At 33.7% G+C, this 23,594-nt stretch overlaps 2 protein-coding genes and 1 non-coding gene across 4 annotated transcripts in view; all 3 read right to left on the bottom strand.

Moving 5' to 3' along the window:
* LOC142640737 (uncharacterized) overlaps nt 1-3,061 on the bottom strand; it is a 44,333-nt gene extending 41,272 nt beyond the window's left edge. The window contains exon 1 of one of the 2 annotated variants that reach the window (XM_075814964.1): nt 3,052-3,061. The gene's annotated coding sequence lies outside the window, so the exon portion shown is untranslated. Of the gene's footprint in view, nt 1-3,047 lie in introns of both variants that reach the window. The other variant, XM_075814965.1, reaches the window with a different exon arrangement.
* An 8,744-nt stretch (nt 3,062-11,805) lies between these two features.
* Nucleotides 11,806-13,074, bottom strand: LOC142638844 (LOB domain-containing protein 1-like). Its single transcript, XM_075812903.1, has 2 exons — nt 12,806-13,074; nt 11,806-12,417 (listed from the first exon to the last, which is right to left on the bottom strand). Exons 1-2 carry the CDS (start codon nt 12,983-12,985, stop codon nt 12,064-12,066), a joined length of 534 nt encoding a protein of 177 aa, XP_075669018.1. The 5' UTR covers nt 12,986-13,074; the 3' UTR covers nt 11,806-12,063.
* A 4,201-nt stretch (nt 13,075-17,275) lies between these two features.
* Nucleotides 17,276-17,491, bottom strand: LOC142641842 (small nucleolar RNA U3). The gene has a single exon (XR_012845518.1). It is a non-coding gene; the product is annotated as a small nucleolar RNA U3 (small nucleolar RNA).
* Between the last annotated feature and the right edge of the window lie 6,103 nt (nt 17,492-23,594).

The following is a 23,594-nucleotide window of genomic DNA, read 5'->3' as shown; positions in this document are numbered from 1 at the left end:
AGATGTTTAGAAGAAGATTCTAGAAGGTCTAGTGGATGATAATGTGTCCCACAAGAGCATAGAGAGGAAGAACGAATGAAAAATATCTTAGAGAAAGCTGCTATCACCGCATTAAAGACTCTGCACCTACCTTTCTAACCACATTAATGAGGAAATGACATTTGAACAGTGGGGATCAGCCTTACAGCTATTATTTGAAGACTTCAAGAGAGCGGTGGATGGGACAAATATCTTGATCGGTGATCTGATATATACGTGGAGGATGGAAGGAAGAAGGAGGATGAGATAAAAGGAAAGGAAAGGCATTCAAGATGGGAGATCGGAGAGGAAAGAGAAAAAACATTGTACACACCACCACCCTTAATTGTAATCTATCTTTAGAAGAGGAAAAAGCAATATAAATCGTCATCGGCTTAAGTTCGAGGAGAATTTTTGTTACATAAACAATTCATTGCATGTGAATTGGGATCTAGCCCAGCATCTTCGTTATCCAATATCCATGGAACCTAGATTTTAAGCTCATTATCTACAAATTTCATTGTATTGGGTTTTTTGGGCCTGTCCCCTTCATACTATTGGGTTTGGGTGCAAATTGTGACCTTACACCTTACGGTTAAGCATGGATAAAACTTTGTAAAAATGATTTTGTAACTCCTATGTAAAACGCTATCTACAAAATAGGACCACACTCACCACATTGACATTGTTTTTCAAACTTAGTTTGTTTCTTTCCGAGTCCTCTCAATTCTATGGTAATCTTCTTTCCACCATTATAATCATTTTTTCTATTTGCTCCTGCTCAACGGTATGTGTATTTGCACTTTTTCTATTTTGGTTTTTTTTTTATTTAAAAAAAAATCAACAATCTTCTAATACTTTTTAATCATAGCCATGACAGCTTGTCTATTGATGAGATTTTCTCAAATTATTATTATTTTTTTTCTGTTGAATTTGGTACATTACTCTGCCTTTTCTTCACTATTTCTAAATGTGTATGTATTGCTTTTGCTTTTCTTTACTACAAGAAGGGAACATATAGCAAATTACGTTTGTTTTTTATTTTTGAGTTGACCTAAATGTATTTGCTTTCCTATATTTAGTTTATTATTTCCATATCATAATCTTATCTTATCTTTTTTTTTTTTTTTTTTTAATCTTTTTTATTTATTTAATGGTTTGATGAGTGTTTAATATTCTCTCTAATTGTTTCACTTTGGTGCGAATTCTTTTCAAATAGTGGGAATCATATATATATATATATATATATATATATATATATATTTTTGTCTCTTTTTTTGTGATTAACGAGTTTGACTAATACCTACAGCAAATTAGGTTTGCTTTTATTTTTGAGTTGCCCTTCAATCCTGTATTTGGTTTATCCATTCTATACCATTATCTTTTATATATATATATATATATATATATATATATATATATATATATATTTATTTATTTATTTATTTATTTCGTCGATTTGATGAGTGTTTAATATTCTCTCTAATTGTTTCACTTTGGTGCAAATTCTTTTTCAAAGAGTAGCAATGATATATTTTTTTTGTCTCTTTCTTTGTGGTTATTGGGTTTGACTAACTATTTTATAGTTTTTGAATGTGTTCTAAGTAGTGCTCTCTCTTCCTCCTATTCTTTTTCTTCTTGATTTCTTTTTTTTTTCCTTATATTTAAGCTTTACTGTTTAAGTTGTCATTTTTTTAGGGTGACATATCAACAATTTTGTTAGATTGCATAGCAGCCACATTGAAGAATTCTGGTGCGCGAAGTGGTAGTCAATCTATTAAGTGGTTAAAACCATTTTTTGTAAATATCCCACCTATATATGCCTATATTTATCAATTTGTGTAGCACTACGTTTTCAATTAATTGAAAGTGTTGCACTATAATATTGTCCTTTGTTGTGCCTTTCACTGCAAATTTTTTTAAATAAAATATATATTTTGTAATTAAAGGATTTGTTAGTGATTTAGACTTTTTTGGGAGCTGATGAAAGTTTTAGCTTATTTTAGTTTTTAGCTTTTTTTTTTGTATTATTCATAGTTCTCATTGCATTTTTTGATATTATTCATGGATCTCATTGTACTCTTCAACTAGCTTTTTAATCTTTTTTTTTCTACACTTTCAGCAAAATATTTTCAGTTTCAACTAAATAAAATGTTCCCAAATGAACCCTTAATAGGACTAACGTTGAGAGTATTTCTTAGTATTTTTTTTGGGGGGGCTTTTTTAAGTAGCCTAAAGTTTAGTTATGGATGTGTACTAAGTGCCTATCTTCTAGGATTAAATATAACTACATAACTACCATTTAAAAATAAAAAAATAGAAAAGTTGACAACATGAGTTTTAGCATTTTAAAGTTTAGTTTTAATTGTGTACTAAGAGCACTACCATCAAGTGTGCCAAATGCCAAATATTTGGCATTTGGCACACCAAACACCAAAAATCAGTCCTCATCAAGTATTTCAAATCCCAAAAATTTTGGCACACCGCTACAGTACCGTCTCAATTATGAGACGGTACGGACAGCAATGCCAAAAAATCTTTTGCTTATTTTATTTGTTTTTCTCTCTTCTCCCAATACATCTCTCTCTCCGTTTGCAACACAACTTTCTCTCTCTCCTCTCTGGTCTCCATCTCTCCCGTTGCTCCCTATTTCTTTCTCACTTTCATTTTTTTTCTCTCACTCTCTTCCTCTCTCGTCCTCACTCTACTCCGCTAAAAGCCGCTGTCGTGTCGCTGAGAAGGAACCAGTTGCAAAGAATTGCGGACGGAATGTTAGCGTTTTGAGGAGTGAAGAAGAAGAAGCGGAAGAATCAGAGAAAGAGAAACTGGTAAGGCAAATGAGTACGCGGCGGACTCGGAGTGTGAGAAATGTTCATGGATCGGAGAATGTCAAAGTTGTGGAAAAGAAACTGGTACCGATTCGGCAAATGAGTACATGCTCGCCTGGAGCTGCCGCTCGTCAATCTTACTTGGAGTTGCCGATCTCTCCTCTCTCCACACCTCGCCGATCTCTCTCTCTCTCTCTCTCTCTCTCTCTCTCTCTCTTTTAGTGGTTGTGGCAGTGTTTCTAATGGTGGTTGGCTGATTTTGGTTGAAGGTGGTGGGTTGATTGGACTATGGGTGTGAGGTTTGGGATGGTCTCAGATCGAGTTGTGGTGGTTGATGCTATGGTGTTTTTTTTTTGGTGTAAGGGCTGATATTGGTTGTAATGTTTGTTTGAGTTGTTTTTCTTTTTTTTAGCAGTGGCTGATATTGGTGGTCGGTGGTTGATTTTGTGGGGGTGGTTGGTGGTTATGGGTTGTGGCGGTTGATTTGTGGGTGTGGGTGTGGGTGTGGGTGGTGGGGGATTTTGTGTGTGTGTGTATATATATATTTCTAAAAGTTTTTTTAGATTATTTTAATGTATTGGATATATTATTTTAATGTGTTGAACGAAAAAAATAGAATATCTGGTAAATGGGGTATTGTAAAATGGTGTGTTAAAATGATAAAATAGGCTTTTGGTGTGTCAAAATGACATTTTTTATAAGAGAGTTCATGAGAATGCTCTAAGTGGCTACCATTAAATATAACTTCATAATTCCCATTAAAAAAAAAAGTTGACAACCTGAGAGCCTTTAGCATATGGAATTTTTGTTATAGATGTGTACTAACTGGCTACCTTTTAGGACTAAGTGGCTCCACTTTAAGATTAAAAAAAAAAACTTAATAACTCTCATAAAAAAATGATAATTGTGAGACTCTTTCCTACATTTATGTTAGTTCCCTACATTTTTTTTAGTGAATCCCACAAGGTGTTCTATGAGCAATATATCTTAATCTATCATTAGAAAGTTCGCAATCCAAAAGGAACAATTTACGTTCATTAGGCTTGGGTTCAAAAAAAATTATAGATGCACCAAAAAAATAAAATCATTGCTTGATATTAAACTTAGAGAATAGGTGGACTTCTCAAACATTATTCTTGGTGTTTTAATAAATTAATACTATTTAATTTTTTTTTTTACTTTAACTAAGCCTCCGTCCTATTTCTAGTATGAGTTCATAGATGTCTAGATTACAAAAGAAATCTACAACTTTGTGAAAATTAAATCTAAGGGTGTGAAAGATATTCAAAATTATATATTACAATCAAAATCAGCTACCAATCAATTTTAATCCAACCTAACTAATAAATAAATAAATATACAAATTAAATCAAACAAAAACCATATGCATAACGAAAATTACAACATAAATATAACCAACAGCAAGGTACTACACAAACCTTTACGTATTCAGGGTGTTTTAAAAAAATTAATACAATAATTTTAATTAATTATTTATTAGTTATTGTTGTGGATTTTTTTTTTCCAGTATTGTGTACATCAAACATCAAATGTACATCAAACATCACATTGTTGATGTCTGATATAGACAATACTGGAAATCACCCATAGAACGTTTGGATATTAGGTATCCAAACCTCCTTTAGTATTGTAGATCACCTAACCAAAATATGGGTATACACAATAAAGTTTCTAAACATCAATTTTTAGGAGGTTTGGATACTTGATATCCAGACATTCCAGGAGATTTCCACTATTTTGTATATTAAATATCCATGATTTGGTTAGGTGATACACAATCCTAAGGAGTTTTGGATATCTAGGGCCTGTTTGATAATGTTATTCTAGTAAGAGCATTATCATCAGGTGTGCCAAATATTTGGCATTTGGCACACCAAAAGCATCTTGCATGAGATGTTCAATATGCCATAATATTTAGCATATATGAACAATACCGTAACTACCATTCTATCTTTGGAATGGTACGGACAAATATGCTTAAAAAAAAAGTTTTTTGTTCCTTTTCTCTATCTTCATTTATGACTTTCTTTCTTTTCTCTCTCTCTCTCTCTTTTTTTTTCTTCTTTCTTTCTCAGCCTCTCACTTCATCTTCTCACTTCTCTTCCTTTTTTTTTTCTTCTTTCTTTTCTAGAACCTCCACTTTTCCCTTTTTCTTTCTTTTTTTCCCCTTTTTTCTTTTTTTTGTCACTTTCTCTAAAACTTCTCTATCTTTTTTTTTTCCCTTGTCGCTCTCCCTCTGTCTTTTTTTTTCTCCGCTAAGGACGTTGCCATTGAGAACGGCCGTCGCCGTGGAGATCTCTTATTCTGATCTCCCTCTATTTTTTTTTCCTTTCGGTTGTGGATTCCATGTGATTGTGATTATGGGTGAGTTGGTTCTTTTTCAAGCTATTTTCTCTCATTTCTTTCTTTATATTGGGTTGTATAAATGGAGTTGATTCATCTCTTCACTTTTTTTTTGGGATAGTTTTGTGTTGATTTTGGGGATTTTTTTAAGTAGTATTGGGTGGTGGTGGCGGCTGTGGATTTTTGTTGGTGGTGGCGGGTTGTACTTGTGGGTGGTGGTGGTGGGCTGTGCTTGGGTATGGTGGTGGCGGGCTGTGCTATGTACTGTGGTGGGATTGTTACTGATTGTTTGTGTCTGGAGTGGGTTTTAATTTTGTATTTTTTATATTGATGGTTTTTTTAATGTTTTGTGAAAGTCTATTTTTTTGATGGTGTCCAAGCCAAAGTTTAAGCAAGGACATCAAGCCCTCTTGTTGTAGTTTGAAGGGACTAGACTTGGTTCACCGCAGCTAAATAGGCTGTTTACAAAACCAAGTGGTGCACAGGGCAAAACTCCTGCAAACGTACACACTAAGAAGCAAGAATATGTGTTGAGCAACAAGAAAATAGCAAAGGAAGACAAAATTATTACAATAAAATGCAGAGTAATTGTTCGGAATCCTTAAATCAATAAGAACTAATTCATTAATTTTTCTTAGTTATGGATTACAAATGCGACCACTAAGACATAATACAAGGTCCAAACAAGCTCAAAAATTACAGACTTAGATGACTATTTAAGCCTCTAAGACTTGCAAAGTTTGAATCCTTTTGAATCCAAGTATGTACTGTAGTGACTGTTTCTAGGATATCGAGAGATATTCTCTTGTTTTCCTTGAGTTTTACGGAGTTTTCTCTCAATGATTCTATATGATTTCTTTACTGCTAAATGCCCCTTAACGTTGGTTGCTCTCCCCCTTTTATAGTGTCATATTAGGGTTTCGGGGTACCATTGATTCTTCCCCCTAGGCCCCCTGGGTACTAGAGCCCCCTGTTCATCTCAGCTCTTCTAACGACTACTCCATTCCTTATTTTCCATAGCTTCCTTCTTTTGATGTTTTTTTTCTTTGAAAGTGTCTTGCTGACTTTCTATTCTGAGACACTTTTGCCTTCCAAGTCCCCTTTTTGTCTGTCTTCTCTTTTTAGGCTTAACCCCTTTTAGCTGCCCCTTCCTTTTGTTATTTTTTCCAGTAAGTCAAGTTTTCTTCTGGGAAAACCGAAGGTTTCCCGAGCCATTTCCTTTCGTGGGTTTCTTATTTTGGGTTCTCGAGACACCGACTTCCTACCCCTGAGTCGTTGCTTTCCAGATCTTCGGGCCTTGCGTTGTATTACTGGTCGCTTCGAGAAGAAGGCCCATCTGTTTCTTGATCCTGGGACCTTCTGAACTGTCTTAATTCTCCTTTAGCCATGTTGTACATCCAAGGGTCCCAGGCAATCCCCCCCAGTGTCCTTCCTCAGCTCCTTTTCTTTCTCTGGTCTTGGCGGGCTGAATTCTTTTCTTTCCCTTTTCCATTTTCCTATGGGCTCCTTGCTCCCTTTTGGGCCTCAAGTCCATCATCCCTCTTTCCTTTGTAACCCCAATCTTTCTCTTCTTTTCCAATTTTTTTTATTTCCCACGGATTGACCCAATGTACCACCTCCTTGGGCCTTTTACCATTCTTTTTGTATACATTTTAGACCTCAACATGTTTTTTTAATATTATTTTAATATATTATTTTAATGTATAGAATTGAAGAATAAAACATGTGATGAATGAGATATTGTAAAAAGATGTGGTAAAATAATAAAGTAGGCTTTTGGTGTGTCAAAATTGCATTTTTTATTGAAGAGCTGATGGTAATGCTCTAACGTTGTTTAAGTGTTGTGAAAATACGTGTGGATGAAAAAGTGTTGTAAAAATACATATTGTGTTGTTTAAACAACAAAAACTGTTGTTCAAACAACACAACCAAATAGACCCCTAGTATCCAAACTTGTTAAGAGATTTGCAGCAATGCGTACACAATACTAAGGAGTTTTGGATATATCTAAACCATCCAGAAAATTGTGCCAACTCATTTAAAATTTAAATATGGTTAAATTTGGCTATGATTAAACAAAACTAGAGTTATAAGTTTTAAAATAAGTTGGCACAATCTTGTCAGTAGATTTGCTCAACTTTAAATTAATGCCCTTAAGTGGACACTTTCCATTTTACTTAAAATTTAGAGGATTCAAATCCATCAAAATATCTCATAATTGAGAGTCTGAGACTAAACCCCAGTCACCATAAATCAAAAAAAAAAAAAAAACCTCAAAAATCATTGTTCATTTCACATTTTAGGAAATTAAATCAAACAAAAAACCACATGCATAACGAAAACCACAACATAAATATAACTAGGAGCAAGGTACTACACAAACCTTTATGTATTCAGAGTGTTTTAAAAAAATTAATACAATAATTTTAATTATTTATTTATTAGTTATTGTTGTGGATTTTTTTTTCAATACTGTGTACATCAAACATCAAATGTACATCAAACATCTAAGGAGGTTTAGAAACCTTATTGTGTATACCCATATTTTGGTTAGGTGATCTACAATACTAAGGCGGTTTGGATACCTAATATCCAAACATTCTATAGGTGATTTCCAGTATTTTCTATATTAGACATCAACAATCTGATTTGGTTATACACAATTTTTAGGAGGTTTGGATACCTGATATCCAGATATTCCAGGAGATTTCCACTATTTTGTATATCAAATATCCATGATTTGGTTAGGTGATACACAATCCTAAGGAGTTTTGGATATCTAAGGCCCATTTGATAATGTTATTCTAGTAAGGGCATTACAATCAGGTGTGCCAAATGCGAAATATTTGGCATTTGACACACCAAACACCAAAAAAACATCTCTTATGAGATGTTCTATATGCCATAATATTTAGCACATATGAATAGTACTGTTCCATCTTTGGAACGGTACGGACAAATATGCTAAAAAAAAGTTTTGGCGAAAATACACTTTTGGTCTCTACATTTTGGGTCATTCCCATTTTGGTCCAAAAATTGATTTATTTGCTAATGTCATCCCTAAAAAAAGAAAATCGTTTTTAAAATGGTCCTTTCCGTTAGGCTAGAAACGGAGAAATCTTACGTGTTTAACGGAATGCCCTGTTTGCTGACGTGGCACTGACATGACTATTAAAATATTATTAAAAAAGATTATTCGGCATTTTTAAATGTCATGTTAGCATTTTCATTTTTTTAAACAAAGCCACGTCAGAAAATTTATATAAAAAAGAAATTAAATTTTTAAAAAAACCTTAAATCTAATTTAATTAAAAAAAACAACTTGTTTCTCAAAAAAAACAAAAAAAACAACCTGGTGTTCTTCGTGTTCTTCCCCATCAAACCCAGAAAGAACTCAAATCCAGATTCCCAGAACACAAACCCAGCAACCAAACAACAAACACAGACCAATACCTATGATCCCACAGCAAAGGAGCTATTTCATTTCAGGCTTACTCTTCTCTCTCCTATCTCACTTCTTTTCTTTGTTCTCTCTTCTCTCCCTCTGCTCTCTGTTCTCGCCGAGACCCAAACCCACCAACCAAGCACCTAACGTCGCCGAGGCTTGTTCTTCTCTCCCTCTTTTCTTTGTTCTTTGTTCTCTCTTCGTGGGTCTACATGGATCGAAGGAGTCGTGAGCGTGGATCGAAGCGTGGGTCTGATTGTTCATGGGTTGGAGTGTGGATCGTACGAGTTGTGGTCCGATTTGGTTGATTTGGTTTGTGGTTTTTTTTTTCTTTTTTTCTTGCTGTGGATGGTGGTGATTTCTTGAGAAGTGGTGGAGGAGGAAGTGGTGATTTCTTGTTGTAGTTGATTTTTTTTTTCCTGCTGCTGTGGTTTGGGGTTGTGGCTGGTGGGCGACGATGGAAGTGGTGGTTGGATTTGTGGGTTTGGCAGTGTGGTGTGCTGTTGGTTTGGGTTTTTTGTTTCTGTTGTGATGTGCTGTTGTGGTTCTGCCGATTTGGATCTGTGTTTATTGTTTGGTTGCTTGTGTTCTGGGAATCTGGGTTTGAGTTCTTCTTGGGTTTGATGGGGAAGAACACGAAGAACACCAAGTTGCTTTTTAAATTTTTTTTTTGGGAAACAAGTTGTTTTTTTAATTAAATTAGATTTAAGGTTTTTTTTTAAAATTTAATTTCTTTTTTATATAAATTTTTTGATGTGGCTTTGTTTAAAAAAAATAAAATGCTGACATGGCATTTAAAAATGCCAAATAATCTTTTTTAATAATATTTTAATAGTCACGTCAGCGCCATGTCAGCAAACAAGGCATTCCGTTAGACACGTAGGATTTCTCCGTTTCTAGCCTGATGGAAAGGACCATTTTAAAAATGATTTTCTTTTTTTAGGGATGACATCAGTAAAGAAATCAATTTTGGGACCAAAATGAGAATTGACCCAAAATGTAGGGACCAAAAGTTCATTTTCGCCAAAAGTTTTTTTATTCCTTTTCTCTCTCTTCATTTATGACTTTCTTTCTTCTCTCTCTTTCTTTTTCTTCTTTCTTTCTCTGCCTCTCACTTCATCTTCTCACTTCTCTTCCTTTTTTTCTTCTTCTTTCTTCTCCAGAACCTCCACCTCTCTCTTTTTCTTTCTTTCTTTTTTTCCCCCTTTTTTTTTTTTGGTCACTTTCTCTGCGCCTTCTCTATCTCTTTTTTTCCTCCTGGCACTCTCCCTCTCTGTCCTTTTTTTTTTTCTCCGCTTAGGCTGTTGCCATTGAGATTGGCCGTCGCTGTGCAGTTCGGCCTTGCCATGGAGTTCAGCCTCACCGATGAGGCCGTCACTGTGGAAATCTCTTATTCTAATCTCCCTTTGTTTTTTTCCTTCAGTTTTGGATTCCATGTGATTGTGATTATGGGTGAGTTGGTTCTTTTTCAAGCTCTTTTCTCTAATTTCTCTCTGTATATTAGGTTGTATAAAAGGAGTTGATTCATTTCTTCTTCTTTTTTGGGGATAGTTTTGTGTTGATTTTGGGGATTTTTTTTAAAGTAGTATTGGGTGGTGGTGGCGGCTAGTGGATTTTTGTTGGTGGTGGCGGGTTGTACCTGTGGGTGGTGGTGGCGGGCTGTGCTCTATATGGTGGTGGGTTTGTTACTGGTTGTTTGTGTATGGAGCAGGTTTTTATTTTGTATTTTTTATATTGATGGTTTTTTTAATATTTTTATATATTATTTTAATGTATAGAATTGAAGAATAAAATATGTGATGAATGAGATATTATAAAATGATATGGTAAAATAATAAAATAGACTTTTGGTGTGTTAAAATGACATTTTTTACAGAAGAGTTAATGATAATGCTCTAATGTTATTTAAGTATTGTGAAAATACGTGTGGATGAGTGTTGTGGAGCTTTGGTGTGCCAAATAGACCCCTAGTATCCAAACTTTTTAAGAGATTTGTAGCAATGCGTACACAATACTAAGGAGCTTTGGATATATCTAAACCATCCCGAAAATTGTGCCAACTCATTTAAAATTTAACTATGGTTAAATTTGGCTATGATTAAACAAAACTAGAGTTATAAGTTTTAAAATGAGTTGGCACAATTTTGTCTGTAGATTTGCTCAACTTTATTTATGCCCTTAAATGGACACTCTCCATTTTACTTAAAATTTAAAGGATCCAAATCCATCAAAATATCTCATCATTGAGAGTCTGAGACTAAACCCCAGTCACCATGAACCCAAAAAAAAAAACCTCAAAATCACTGTTCATTTCACATTTTAGGAAATCATGGCGGCGTTTTTTTAGGAATATCATCACCCCAATACCCAAAATCTCACCCTTCCCATCTTCAACTCCTCACCTCAACCTAAAAGTTTTTCAAATAATTAGTGTTTGATAATCGTTATTCTTTAATATAAAAATAAATAAATAAATAAATAAAAGAAAGAAAAAGTATAGTATGCAGTATGCACTTGTGAAAATGAAATTAATTACTCATTCGTCGGGACCCTCACTTGTGAAGTTTTTACTTGTAGACAGAAAAGTGGGAAACTATTGGATTAGCTTCTTCTCAAAAAAACAAAGCTTCTTGCTAAGGATAGTGGCACGTCTTTGATTGGTTGTCTTCTTCTGCATTTTACTTCTCTCTCGTTATTTTGAATGGAAAGTTGATAACCATGGTATAATCTAGTTCCTTCCAAGTTTGACACGTGCAGACTCTCTCTCTCAAACTACATGCATGTAACATTCCAATTTAGAAACCTGGGATAAAGCCACCGAATATAGTTAGGCATATAGGCGGCTTTCAGTCTCTTCAGCTAGTTTCTGACATATGGGAGTTAAAACCTTTGTTCTAGTACTTCTCTTTTTGTCTTCTGGTGCTGGTTTTCTGATAAATTACAACATCAAATACAGCGAAATATGTAAATTATTGAATCATTCGATGTATGGTTTATCGTGAGTTACATCATTTTAATTAAAGATAAACATAAACTGTTTGAAAATGTGGTGATCTTGCTGATATTCTAATTGATACAAGGCAGAATCATTTTTCTGTAAAAAGCAAGAGCGCAAAACACGCAAAAATAAGCATAACACTACCAATAAAATATCTCCAATAAAGTAATCAATGACAAGAATTTGATCCTACCATTACATCATGATACAAATTGACAACTTATTAGGCTATTTCCAAACGGAAAATGTGTAGCTCTTCACAAAGTTTAACTCACTTGTCCTAAAGATTATTTGTTATTACAATAAATCAATTCACCTGCTTCCTAATATATATGGTTCACCTTTTACCTAAGGATATATACTTTTGTGTTCACTAGCCTTCTATGTAAAATATTTTTTTATGTGGGTTTTTATTCTTCTAATAGAAACCAGTCACACTCTGCTGGAAATTTAACAGGATCATAGGCCATTAACACAGCATCGTCTAACATAAAACTGCCTTCATCAACCACTGGGGCATTAGTGGGATGGACAAGACGATCGAGGTGATTGACATTCCTAAGAAGTCCTAAAAGCTCGTCTCTTTGTGCTTGTGACTCCAGAACTCGAGCACTTATAGATTCCAATTGCACCTTGAGTTCCTGAACCATCTTTTGCAAATGGAAAATAGCTCCAGCACTGCCATACACAGGGTCTCTGAGCCTTGCTGTTGCTTCATAGACTATGGCTTTAACAGCATCCTCCCTCCTTGTCTCATCCACCATCTATGACCAAAATGACAAATCCAATATCTTAGAATATGAAATTCTTAATTAAGAAAATATTTTGTGACAAAAGAAAATTGAAAGTTAAACTCAAGTGAGGCTTTCTCCATGTCACTTGATCACACTTCAATCAATGGAACAGTACATATCATGTATGTAATTGGACCGGACCTTTTAATAGGAAGTGTTAATAGAAATTCTCTATCTAACTTTTTGTATTCCATCAATTGTAATACATCACAAACTGTGGAATCTGTATTAATGATAATCCAAAAAAGTGGGATAAAAGATTTTTATTCGAACTAGTGTATAAATGATATAATCCAAAAATTATGAACTCTAACACCAGTAAGGACTACATGCATGTGCCACACCATAGGTATCACACCTGAATCATTTTGATGACATTGCTGGCACCAAATACTTTATGCACGCCAGCAAACTTCTCAGCCTCTTCAGCTGGAAAGTATGGCTCAAGCAAGCAATCACTCTCACATTTCCGGCGTAGCATCCTACAAGCAGCGCACGGTTGGTGAGCCCTGCCTTGTGCTACCATTTGGAAACCCATATTTTTTTCCTTTGGAATGCAAAGGGTTGAGGAGTGGAAAGTTGTAATATAAGTATATATAACACAGAAGGAAGAGAAGATACCAATAAGATGTTGATGGGGGAGTAACTAGTTTCTTTGGGGTGCTAAAATTTCAAAGTTAAGTGCAAGGAAGTTGGGGAGGCGGCCACTTAGGACACGTGATCTTTGATCACTATGTTGAAAAAAATGTAGCAATATCTCAGTCTCTGGACAATAGTGAACCTAACAAGCAGTTCTGGCACAAAGCTAGGATTTTTCAGGCACACTATTGGTATTGGAGACATAACTTAGTCTCTATCCAATGAAGAAATTTCCTGTTTGGTGACATCCAACTTTGTCTTAACTGGCTGTCACACCTACAGAATTTGAAAAAAAAAATTGCTCAATTTGCCAGTTTGGACTTTGGTAGTGTTTTTCTTTGTTTGCTTTAGAAGGTAGATAATTTTGTTTTTAGAAGGAAGAAGACTATTTTTCCCTAATGGGAAAATTCAGAATTCGCAATGATTCTATTGAGACACATCATTAAGCTTATCGCAATCCTTGAGATGAGCTCCAATTCATGCACTTTTGTCAAAGTTATCTCCTGCAAGTATTGATTTTTCTCGCACTGTAGATTTTTGTTACTTATGTAGAAATCTTTAAATCGTGATTAATTTCCATGACTTTGTCATTAGTTTCAATGCCCACGTGTTTTTGATCATTTCATGACCAGCCGTAACTAGATTTTGGACTGTGAGTGGAATGCAAGTCTCCACGAAAGTTCCTAAAAGATTTGAAATTGTTGGATTAGTCATAATTCATCAACAACTAAACAAGTCTTAAACGTTAAGAAGGAGTTAGTTATCTAATTGAATTGTTTTACCTATATATACGACTTTGGTTAAATCTGGTTGGTCCTTGGTGGATTTTGGATATATATTTTATAGCATAATATTAATTGATTAATATATTTTATTTGTAACTTAATTTATTACGAAAATGCAGGGAAAATATATCATATTCATCAATGTATTTAGGGTTCGAAACTGTAAAATAAAAGCAAAAGAAAGAAGGGAAAATAATATAGTATTTTTTTTTTCTCTACAAAATAAAAGAACGTTATTATTATGTTTGAAAAATGATAAAAACGTATTATTTATGCAAAAACTTGTTATTTTTCAATTTGTGTTTAAACAATTAAATTGATTTACCAATTTACATGTTTAATTATCAATTTAGTTTAGTTTTTTGGATTCTATGTATTTATATAAATTAATAATTGTTCAATTTCTTTATATATATATAAGAGAGAGAGAGAGAGAGAGAGAGAGAGAGAGAGAGAGAGAGAGAGAGAGAGAGAGAGAGAGAGAGTTGAAAGGTGTTATGTTTATAATATTTTTACAATATTTTCACAAAAAATCATAGATAATAAGTTGTTACGGTTCTAATTTAAATCTATCAGTGAAATTACTTTTTTGCCCACTAATAACAATTAATAACAAACATAACTTCTCACTTAAAATTTATTGTAAAAATATTGTTGACATAGCATTTTTCTATTAAGTGTGCTAATTTTGCTATTGAGTTACGTATTCTTTTGATTATTTGCATAAAATTTTTATCTCTCTCAAAAACAAAAGAAAAAGAAATATATTGTCTAATATTGTATATTTCTATCGTACATACACACGTATAATGACGTACATATATCATTTATAGACGTAAGATTGACTAATATATCCTACTTTCAAATTCTTTTCTTTCAACAATAAGTTTGGTCTTGTCAGGCTGGAAATTTTTTTTTTAAAAAAAATCGTGATTGGTCATCATGTCGGTCTCTAGAAGTCTTCTAAAAAACATGTCGGCCTTTAAAAAAAAAACATTACGCTTATTTTGAATTTTCTTACTCATAGATCTCAAAAAATTATATTATTAAGAAAAATTTTGCTTCAAATAGACAACCATGCATACAATTTTTCAAACAAATCATCTTAGTCTAAAATGCTGAGGTTATACAGTGGCCTCACGACCAAGGTAAATGAAAATAAATCATTGAAGGAGGATGATGATAAGAGAAGCTACCGAAATTGTTTAATTTATTAAAAAAAATATTAAAAAAAACAAAACAAAAAGTCTAACTAAGTTCAGATTCCAAGCATGGAGTTCGAGTTGTGAATTCGTTGTTAATTATAAGAGTAACACTAACAACTAGATTGCTGTTTGTATCCTTATATAAAAAAAAAGAAAAAAAAAAGAATGTTGTTTGTATCCAAATAGAATGATGGTGTAATATTACACCAACATTCTATTTGGTTTCTATCATTAATGAGAGAAACCAGAACAGCCTGACAAATTGCAATCACAAAACTATATACAGTAACAAATGAGCTTTTCATCTGGTAAGCAAAGTGAACATATTCAATAATTTATAAGAAAACATTCAAGGAAATACATTCAAGGAGCAAGAAAGCTCCAGCAAGTGTCAGAGCTTGATCTTTACATGATCTTCTATGTGACAAAAACTGGAGTCAGTGAGAGTAAAATGTGAGCAAAGGTTCTCTTATTCTTAGTCAATTCTTGAAACCAAATCCAGACCACCTTTCAGTTCCCTCCTTTACCCTATTTGGGTTGGGATCAAGAATATTCTCAAGTGATTTTCCCCTTCTGTTCCGGATCCTTCTGGCTTCTTTCAAAAGCTCTAGCAGACTTTTTTTTTTTCTCATCCTCAGCGTCTGGATTTGTTGTTCCAAACTTTTCTTCTCCCACCTTGAGAATGTACCACACTGAGCCTGTTTGGATAGACTGTTAACAAACCCTTAACACGAGTTTTAGCTAAAACGTGATTTTGTAAATTGTTTGGCTACACAAAATCAGCATGCTTGCATTTTTTAAACCTAGATTTTTTTTTTTTTTTCAAGTTTTAGAAAGAACTGCTTTCCTCTACTTCTTCAAAAATGCAATTTAAGTTGCCGCTAATTTTGTCTTCAAAAAATCAAAATAATGCCAGCGATATCCTTAATTACCAAATAAAAGCTTATCCCTTTGTTTGTCGTTGCTGCTCTTGATCTCGCTTGCCAGGTAACCATTCTTTGTTTCCTTTCTATTGAATTTATGTTATAGATTTGGGCTTTTTGCATGGTGGGTTACATGATTGTTTGAAATCAAAATTTTAGAACTTATTTTGACTAAGGGATTTGTTGCTGCTGCTATTTTTGTTTCTTGTTGTGGATTTATTTGGGTTTTTGGCAGGGTTTGAGACATGCCCATTTTGGGTTTTGGTTAGAATTATTCCTTTATATTTGTAGACATAAGATATTGTTGGAATCAAAACTCTATGTTTTTTTTTTATTTTTTGGTGGGGTTAGGAATAAATGGATAAAGAAGTTTTCTTTATTCTGTTTCTCATTCAAGAATCAGGATTGTGTTTAGAATTCACACCAAAAACAACAAATTTTAAAATAGCTCATCCAAACGCTGTGTCTTTAAAATTAAAAAATACACTTTCTAAAACACTAATTTGTAGTTTTTAAAATTATGTTTACAAAATGCTATTTTTCAAAACACATTTTCTAAAACAGATTATCCAAACGGACTCAGTATCTCAATAACATCAACTACCCATTAATAAATACCAAAATTCTGTAACATAGCAGCTAAAAAACAGAGGTCGCTAAAATATTGAAGGGGGAAAGTAAGAACAAGGTTAAGATAATTTCTCCAAGTATCTTTTTTTTTTGGGGGGTGGGGGTGTGGAGTTGGGATGCCATAGCTTCAGAGATCTCTTATTAACTAACCCACAAAACCTGTGTAGGTCAGGGGGCTATTCTGCAATGCTACAATACATGCCCAAATTTAACTGCGTGCAAGCCAATCCCAACTGGTTCAACACCATTCCAAAGAAGGCTGATTTCTTCTCCCCATTGGAATGAAGCTTAGCTATATCACTCTCAAAAGAGTTCGAGCCTTGCCATGCATCCCAATCATGTAGAACATCACACCCATCTACGCATCTATACCTGCAATCATGCAATGCTGCCGGTCATATCCTCCAATAACTTCACGGCCTTCTCCAAGAGCTTCACTGCCTCCTCAGCTAAGTACCTACCTACCATTTCCAAAGTCAATTGGCAGGCATAAACTTATAGAATATGATCAGTCATCACTTAGGCATTTTTTTTCAAACACATCGCGACTTAAAAGTTAGACCAAGCGATTCAATCAAAAAAAGAATAAAAACTCACAGAGTTCAGGGATGATTGTGATTTTTGAAGAGAGCAAAAAGATTTTTGAAGCCTGTCAGACAGCCGTGCGACCATCCCAACCAGCCGAAGCCAGTTGAGAACGATCCTCTACAGTTTGGTGCCTCTAACAGAGACAGCAAGGCGGTTAATCACGCTCTGATCGCACTGCCATGGTTCATCCACCAGGTTTGGGGTCCTGTCTCCTTAGTGAGCAAGGATACAGAGGTACGATCCTATAGAACAGATCCTGTTCAAGTAAGGTCGTGCCCTCATAACTTAGTTTACTCCTGATAAACCAAAGTTTTGGTTACTATCTTGTCGATATGGGACGATGTTGTTTGGTTTGAATCAAACTACTTGTTCGTGGACAAAAATACCCCCATTTCTCCCGGAACAATTAGGACAGATGTGTCTGAGACCCGTGGTCTGAAGTGTCTGATCATATTTCCTTGTTAGTTAATAAAACATTTCCTTTCCATCCCAATAAGAATAAAAACAAAAATCTTCTGATCCTATTACTGCAACAGTAACAATAATATGAAAAAAGGGGATCAAATATGGGTCCTCAAGAGACTATCTAGAGTTATAAGAACATCTCCAATTGATTAGCTAAATCTATATTTTGGACAGTAAGCCCAAAAATAGCTCCAACCTATTCTCTATATGCAAAACTTTTCCAAATTTTAAACACAACGGCTATAAACACAACAGTCTTTTTCTCAAACATCTCTAAATTCAAGCAAAATTAGATTATCAGAATACAAATTCAAAAACACAATTTTAAAATTAATCAAACCATAACAATAAAAGAAAGAAAGAAAAAAAAAAGACAGAAGACAGAAGCCATTTGACCCATCTAGATTGCGTTGGGGACGAAGATGAGCGACGGCACAATGAGCCATCTCTCTTGTTCTTTCTCTCTGTACCTCTTTTCTTTCTTTTCTTACCACAGAGAGAGCTAGTGAATGTTCCGGAATCAAGTGAAAAAGATAAAAGAAAAAGAGAGAGCTGGAGAAAGAAAAGAGAGAATGAGAGCTAGATTCACTGGAATGTTCTCGAATGAGGGAGAAAAAGAAAATAAAAGAAGGGGTGGGGGATAGAGCTAGGACACTGGACATGTGTGTGGAGGAGAAAAACAAGAAAAAGAAAAAAAGAAATGAAACGTATGGATGAAAATGAAATGAAAGAAATGAAAAATAATATTAAGAATAAAAAATACTAATTGAGAAATGCTACCACAATATTTTCATAATAAATTTTAAGTAACAAATTGTTATTAGTTATTATTGATGAGTACAAAAATAATTTTAGTGGTGGGTTCAAATTAGAACTAGTAACAACTTTTCACATAAATTTTGTTGTGAAAGTATTGCGAAAAATGTTGTGGACGTAAAATTTCTCATTGAAAATATAGTTGTTAAAAAATAAATAAATAATGAAAGAAGAAATAATATTTAAATGAGATAGAGAAATGATAAAAAATCTGTTGGAAAACGTATTTGAAAAAGTAGGTAAGTAAAAGTTAAATGTCACTGTTCACTGTTCAAACAGTACAAAAATATGGAGAAGCTATTGAAGATACCCTAACTACCTCTTGCTATGGCTAAGCGATTATGACATACCATTTTTTTGATATTCCTATGACATACCATTTTGGTTGGTGCCCCTAACTTCATTTTTATTAACTTTTTTTTTTTTAATAAGTGAGTGTTTATAGAGCATCTAATTATCCTCCAACTATGTATAGTTTTCTGTCCTATATGCTTGGCATAAATGACTAGACTCACGATCTTATGAATCACTTAGGCTACGTTTAGTTGGAGTGAAAATAGGGAGAACGAAATATAGAGAAGAGAAAATAGGAGAGAGTTTGGGTAGAAAAGATGTTTGGTTTGAGTGATTTTTGAAGGAAATAAAATGATGGGGCTCAGCTGTTTTTTTCCAAACCCACAATTTTTTAGCCCCCAAATTGGAGAGAAAATGGGAGGGAGAAGTGGTTGGATAAAAATGACTTATCTACCCCCTTTCTTTTTCTTTGCTGATAAAAACTATTTTTTCCCTTTTTCATTTATGGGTTCTTTGGTTGACAATGTTGAACCTTCTTTTTTCTTTCTTTATTTTTTTCCTAGGTTCTTTGGTCTCACCTTGAATTTTTTTTTTTTTTTAATAATCATTTTATGGATTTTTTGCTATTCACATTTAGTGTGTGTTTGGATATCGTTTATTTTACTAAAAACTTATTGCTGAAAATAATAAAAAAATAGCTTCTAGATTACTAGTTACTGCTGAAAACATTGTTCAACAATGTATCTTTGCCTTAATGCACTGTTCATGCCCTATGAATAGTGCAAGAGGCGCTAGTAAAAAAAGAAAAGAAAAAAAGGTAAAACACAGATCCGCGAATGCCAAAATGTGATCCAAACGGAACTTTAAACTCCTCTTTTTTTCTTTTTCATTTTTTGCTTCGTATGCAGTTATGGTCCTTACTTTGAATCATTTAGAGTTGAACCGTTTTTTCTTTTTATTTTACCTTTATAAAATATTTATATATATATATATATATATATATATATATATATATATATAAAAGTTATGTAATAGGAGTATAAGAGTAAATTTATACAAACTCTATTTTCTATCCCTCCACTTTTCTACCCTCCAACCAAACACAAATAAGGGAAATTAAAATCTCTTCTATCTCCTTGCTTTTTCATCATCACTCAATTTTCTATCCTCTTATTTTTCCATCCTCCCAACCAAATAAACCCTTAATGCTTGAAAATTATTAGATACACCTTGCAATTGGGTTGGGTTAATCTAGTTGAGGTCAAAACAGGTCATCCTAAATGAGTTGCAAGCAAATTGAGTTGATTAGGTTATGGATTGCCTTGTATTTTTTCACATGCAAAAATCAATAATAATAAGGCCACGTGTTTTTGATCATTTCATGACCAGCCGTAACTAGATTTTGGACCGCGAGTGGAATGCAAGTCTCCACGAAAGTTCCTAAAAGATTTGAAATTGTTGGATTAGTCATAATTCATCAACAACTAAACAAGTCTTAAACGTTTAGAAGGAGTTAATTATCTAATTGAATTGTTTTACCTATATATACGACTTTGGTTAAATCTGGTTGGTCCTTGGTGGATTTTGGATATATATTTTATAGCATAATATTAATTGATTAATATATTTTATTTGTAACTTAATTTATTACGAAAATGCAGGGAAAATATATCATATTCATCAATGTATTTAGGGTTCGAAACTGTAAAATAAAAGCAAAAGAAAGAAGGGAAAATAATATAGTATTTTTTTTTTTCTCTACAAAATAAAAGAACGTTATTATTATGTTTGAAAAATGATAAAAACGTATTCTTTATGCAACAACTTGTTATTTTTCAACTTGTGTTTAAACAATTAAATTGATTTACCAATTTATTGTAAAAATATTATTAACATAGCATTTTTCTATTAAGTTTGCTAATTTGAGTTACGTATTCTTTTGATTATTTGCATAAAATTTTTATCTCTCTCAAAATCAAAAGAAAAAGAAATATATTGTTTAATATTGTATATTTCTATCGTATATGCACACATATAATGACGTACATATATCATTTATAGACGTAAGATTGACTAATCTATCCTGCTTTCAAATTCTTTTCTTTCAACAATAAGTTTGGTCTTGTCAGGCTGGAAATTTAAAAAAAAATAGTGATTGGTCATCATGTCGGTCTCTAAAAGTCTTCTAAAAAACATGTCGGCCTTCAAAAAAAAAAATTACACTTATTTTGAATATTCTTACTCATAGATCTCAAAAAATTATATTACTAAGAAAAATTTTGCTTCAAATAGACAACCATGCATACAATTTTTCAAACAAATCATCTTAGTCTAAACTGCTGAGGTTATACAGTGGCCTCACGACCAAGGTAAATGAAAATAAATCATTGAAGGAGGATAAGGATAAGAGAAGCTACCGAAATTGTTTAATTTATTAAAAAAAAAAAACAAAAATAAAAAGTCTAAGTAAGTTCAGATTCCAAGCATGGAGTTCGAGTTGTGAATTCGTTGTTAATAATAAGAGCAACACTAACAAATAGATTGCTGTTTGTATCCTTATAAAAAAGAAAGAAAGAAAAAAGAGTGCTGTTTGTATTACATTGATTTAATATTACACCAGCAATCTAAACCAGAATAGCCTGACAAATTGCAATCACAAAACTATATGTCTATATTCAGTAACAAATGAGCTTTTCATCTGGTAAACAAATTGAACATATTCAATAATTTATAAGAAAATGTACGGGCCTCACCCTCTGTCAAGCCCAATCACCCTGAGGCCCATGAAAACTAACACGTATAAGAGCCTTGCACTGATCACACATGGTAACGCACATGCCGTCCGAGCGGTTTTGAGCTCGGAGTGCTCAGAGTAGCCTGTGGCGTGCCCCTGTCGAGCACATAACTTACGGCCGGGGCTGGTCCCAACGCCATTATCGTTTTCTCCCTCCCCTCACCAAACATCCACTTAGGCGAAACGGTATTGGACCTCCCTTCCATTGCCTAGGGAACGCCCCTGCCGAGCATCAAATCCAGCGGTGGTGCCAGTTCCAATGCCACTGCCACCTTCTCCTCTCACCATTAAACCTCCACCTAGGGGAGAAGGTATTGGACCTCTCATTCCACCCAACAGTGGAATGATGATGATCACCCCACTAATTTTTGCTATAAATAGGCAAGCGGAACTCAGTTGAAAAGGTTGGCACTTATGGGAAAAAAGTGGCAGAACTAAAGAGTCATTGCCTAGGAAAAGAAAAGAAAGTATCAGAGTAAAAGGTTAGCTATAGGAGTGGGCAAGCCGAGCACAACATCACCCATAGAAGGAAATCCAAAAGCCCATCATACAAATAGATTGTGAGCCCAAATAACTCTTAGGCCCACAAACTGTATTTGGGTGCGCACAAAAAACATTCAAGGAGCAAGAAAGCTCCAGCAAGTGTCAGAACTTGATCTTTACATGATCTTCTATGTGACAAAAACTGGAGTCAGTGAGAGTAAAATGTGAGCAAAGGTTCTCTTATTCTTAGTCAATTCTTGAAACCAAATCCAGACCACCTTTCAGTTCCCTCTTTTACCCTATTTGGGTTGGGATCAAGAATATTCTCAAGTGATTTTCCCCTTCTGTTCCGGATCCTTTTGGCTTCTTTCAAAAGCTCTAGCAGACTCTTTTTTTTTTCTCATCCTCAGCGTCTGGATTTGTTGTTCCAAACTTTTCTTCTCCCGCCTTGAGAATGTACTACACTGAGCCTGTTTGGATAGACTATTAACAAACCCTTAACACGAGTTTTAGCCAAAACGTGAATTTGTAAATTGTTTGGCTACACAAAATCAATACGTTTGCATTTTTTAAACCTAGATTTTTTTTTTCAAGTTTTAGAAAGAACTGCTTTTCTCTACTTTTTCAGAAATGCAATTTAAGTTGCCGCTAATTTTTTCTTCAAAAAATCAAAATAACGCCAACGATATCCTTAATTACCGAATAAAAGCTTATCCCTTTGTTTGTCGTTGCTGCTCTTGATATCGCTTGCCAGGTAACCATTCTTTGTTTCCTTTCTATTGAATTTATGTTATAGATTTGGGCTTTTTGCATGGTGGGTTACATGGTTGTTTGAAATCAAAATTTTAGAACTTATTTTGACTAAGGGATTTGTTGCTGCTGCTATTTTTGTTTCTTGTTGTGGATTTATTTGGGTTTTTGGCAGCGTTTGAGACATGCCCATTTTGGGTTTTGGTTAGAATTATTACTTTATATTTGTAGACATAAGATATTGTTGGAATCAAAACTATATATATATATATATATATATATATATATATATATATATTTTTTTTTTTTTGGTGGGGTTAGGAATAAATGGATAAAGAAGTTTTCTTTATTCTGTTTCTCATTCAAGAATCAGGATTGTGTTTAGAATTCACACCAAAAACAACAAATTTTAAAATAGCTCATCCAAACGCTCAGTCTTTAAAATTAAAAAATACACTTTCTAAAACACTAATTTGTAGTTTTTAAAATTATGTTTACAAAATGCTATTTTTCAAAACACATTTTCTAAAACAGATTATCCAAATGGACTCAGTATCTCAATAACATCAACTACCCATTAATAAATACCAAAATTCTGTAACATAGCAGCTAAAAAACAGAGGTCGCTAAAATATTGAAGGGGGAAAGTAAGAACAAGGTTAAGATAATTTCTCCAAGTATCTTTTTTTTTTTTTTTTGGGGTGGGGGTGTGGAGTTGGGATGCCATAGCTTCAGAGATCTCTTATTAACTAACCCACAAAACCTGTGTAGGTCA

The sequence above is a fragment of the Castanea sativa genome, chromosome 6 (assembly GCF_040712315.1).
Source record: "Castanea sativa cultivar Marrone di Chiusa Pesio chromosome 6, ASM4071231v1".
NCBI classification, from domain to species: domain Eukaryota; kingdom Viridiplantae; phylum Streptophyta; class Magnoliopsida; order Fagales; family Fagaceae; genus Castanea; species Castanea sativa.
Note: the sequence above shows the minus strand (reverse complement) of the source record. Positions and strands in the feature narration are given on the sequence as shown.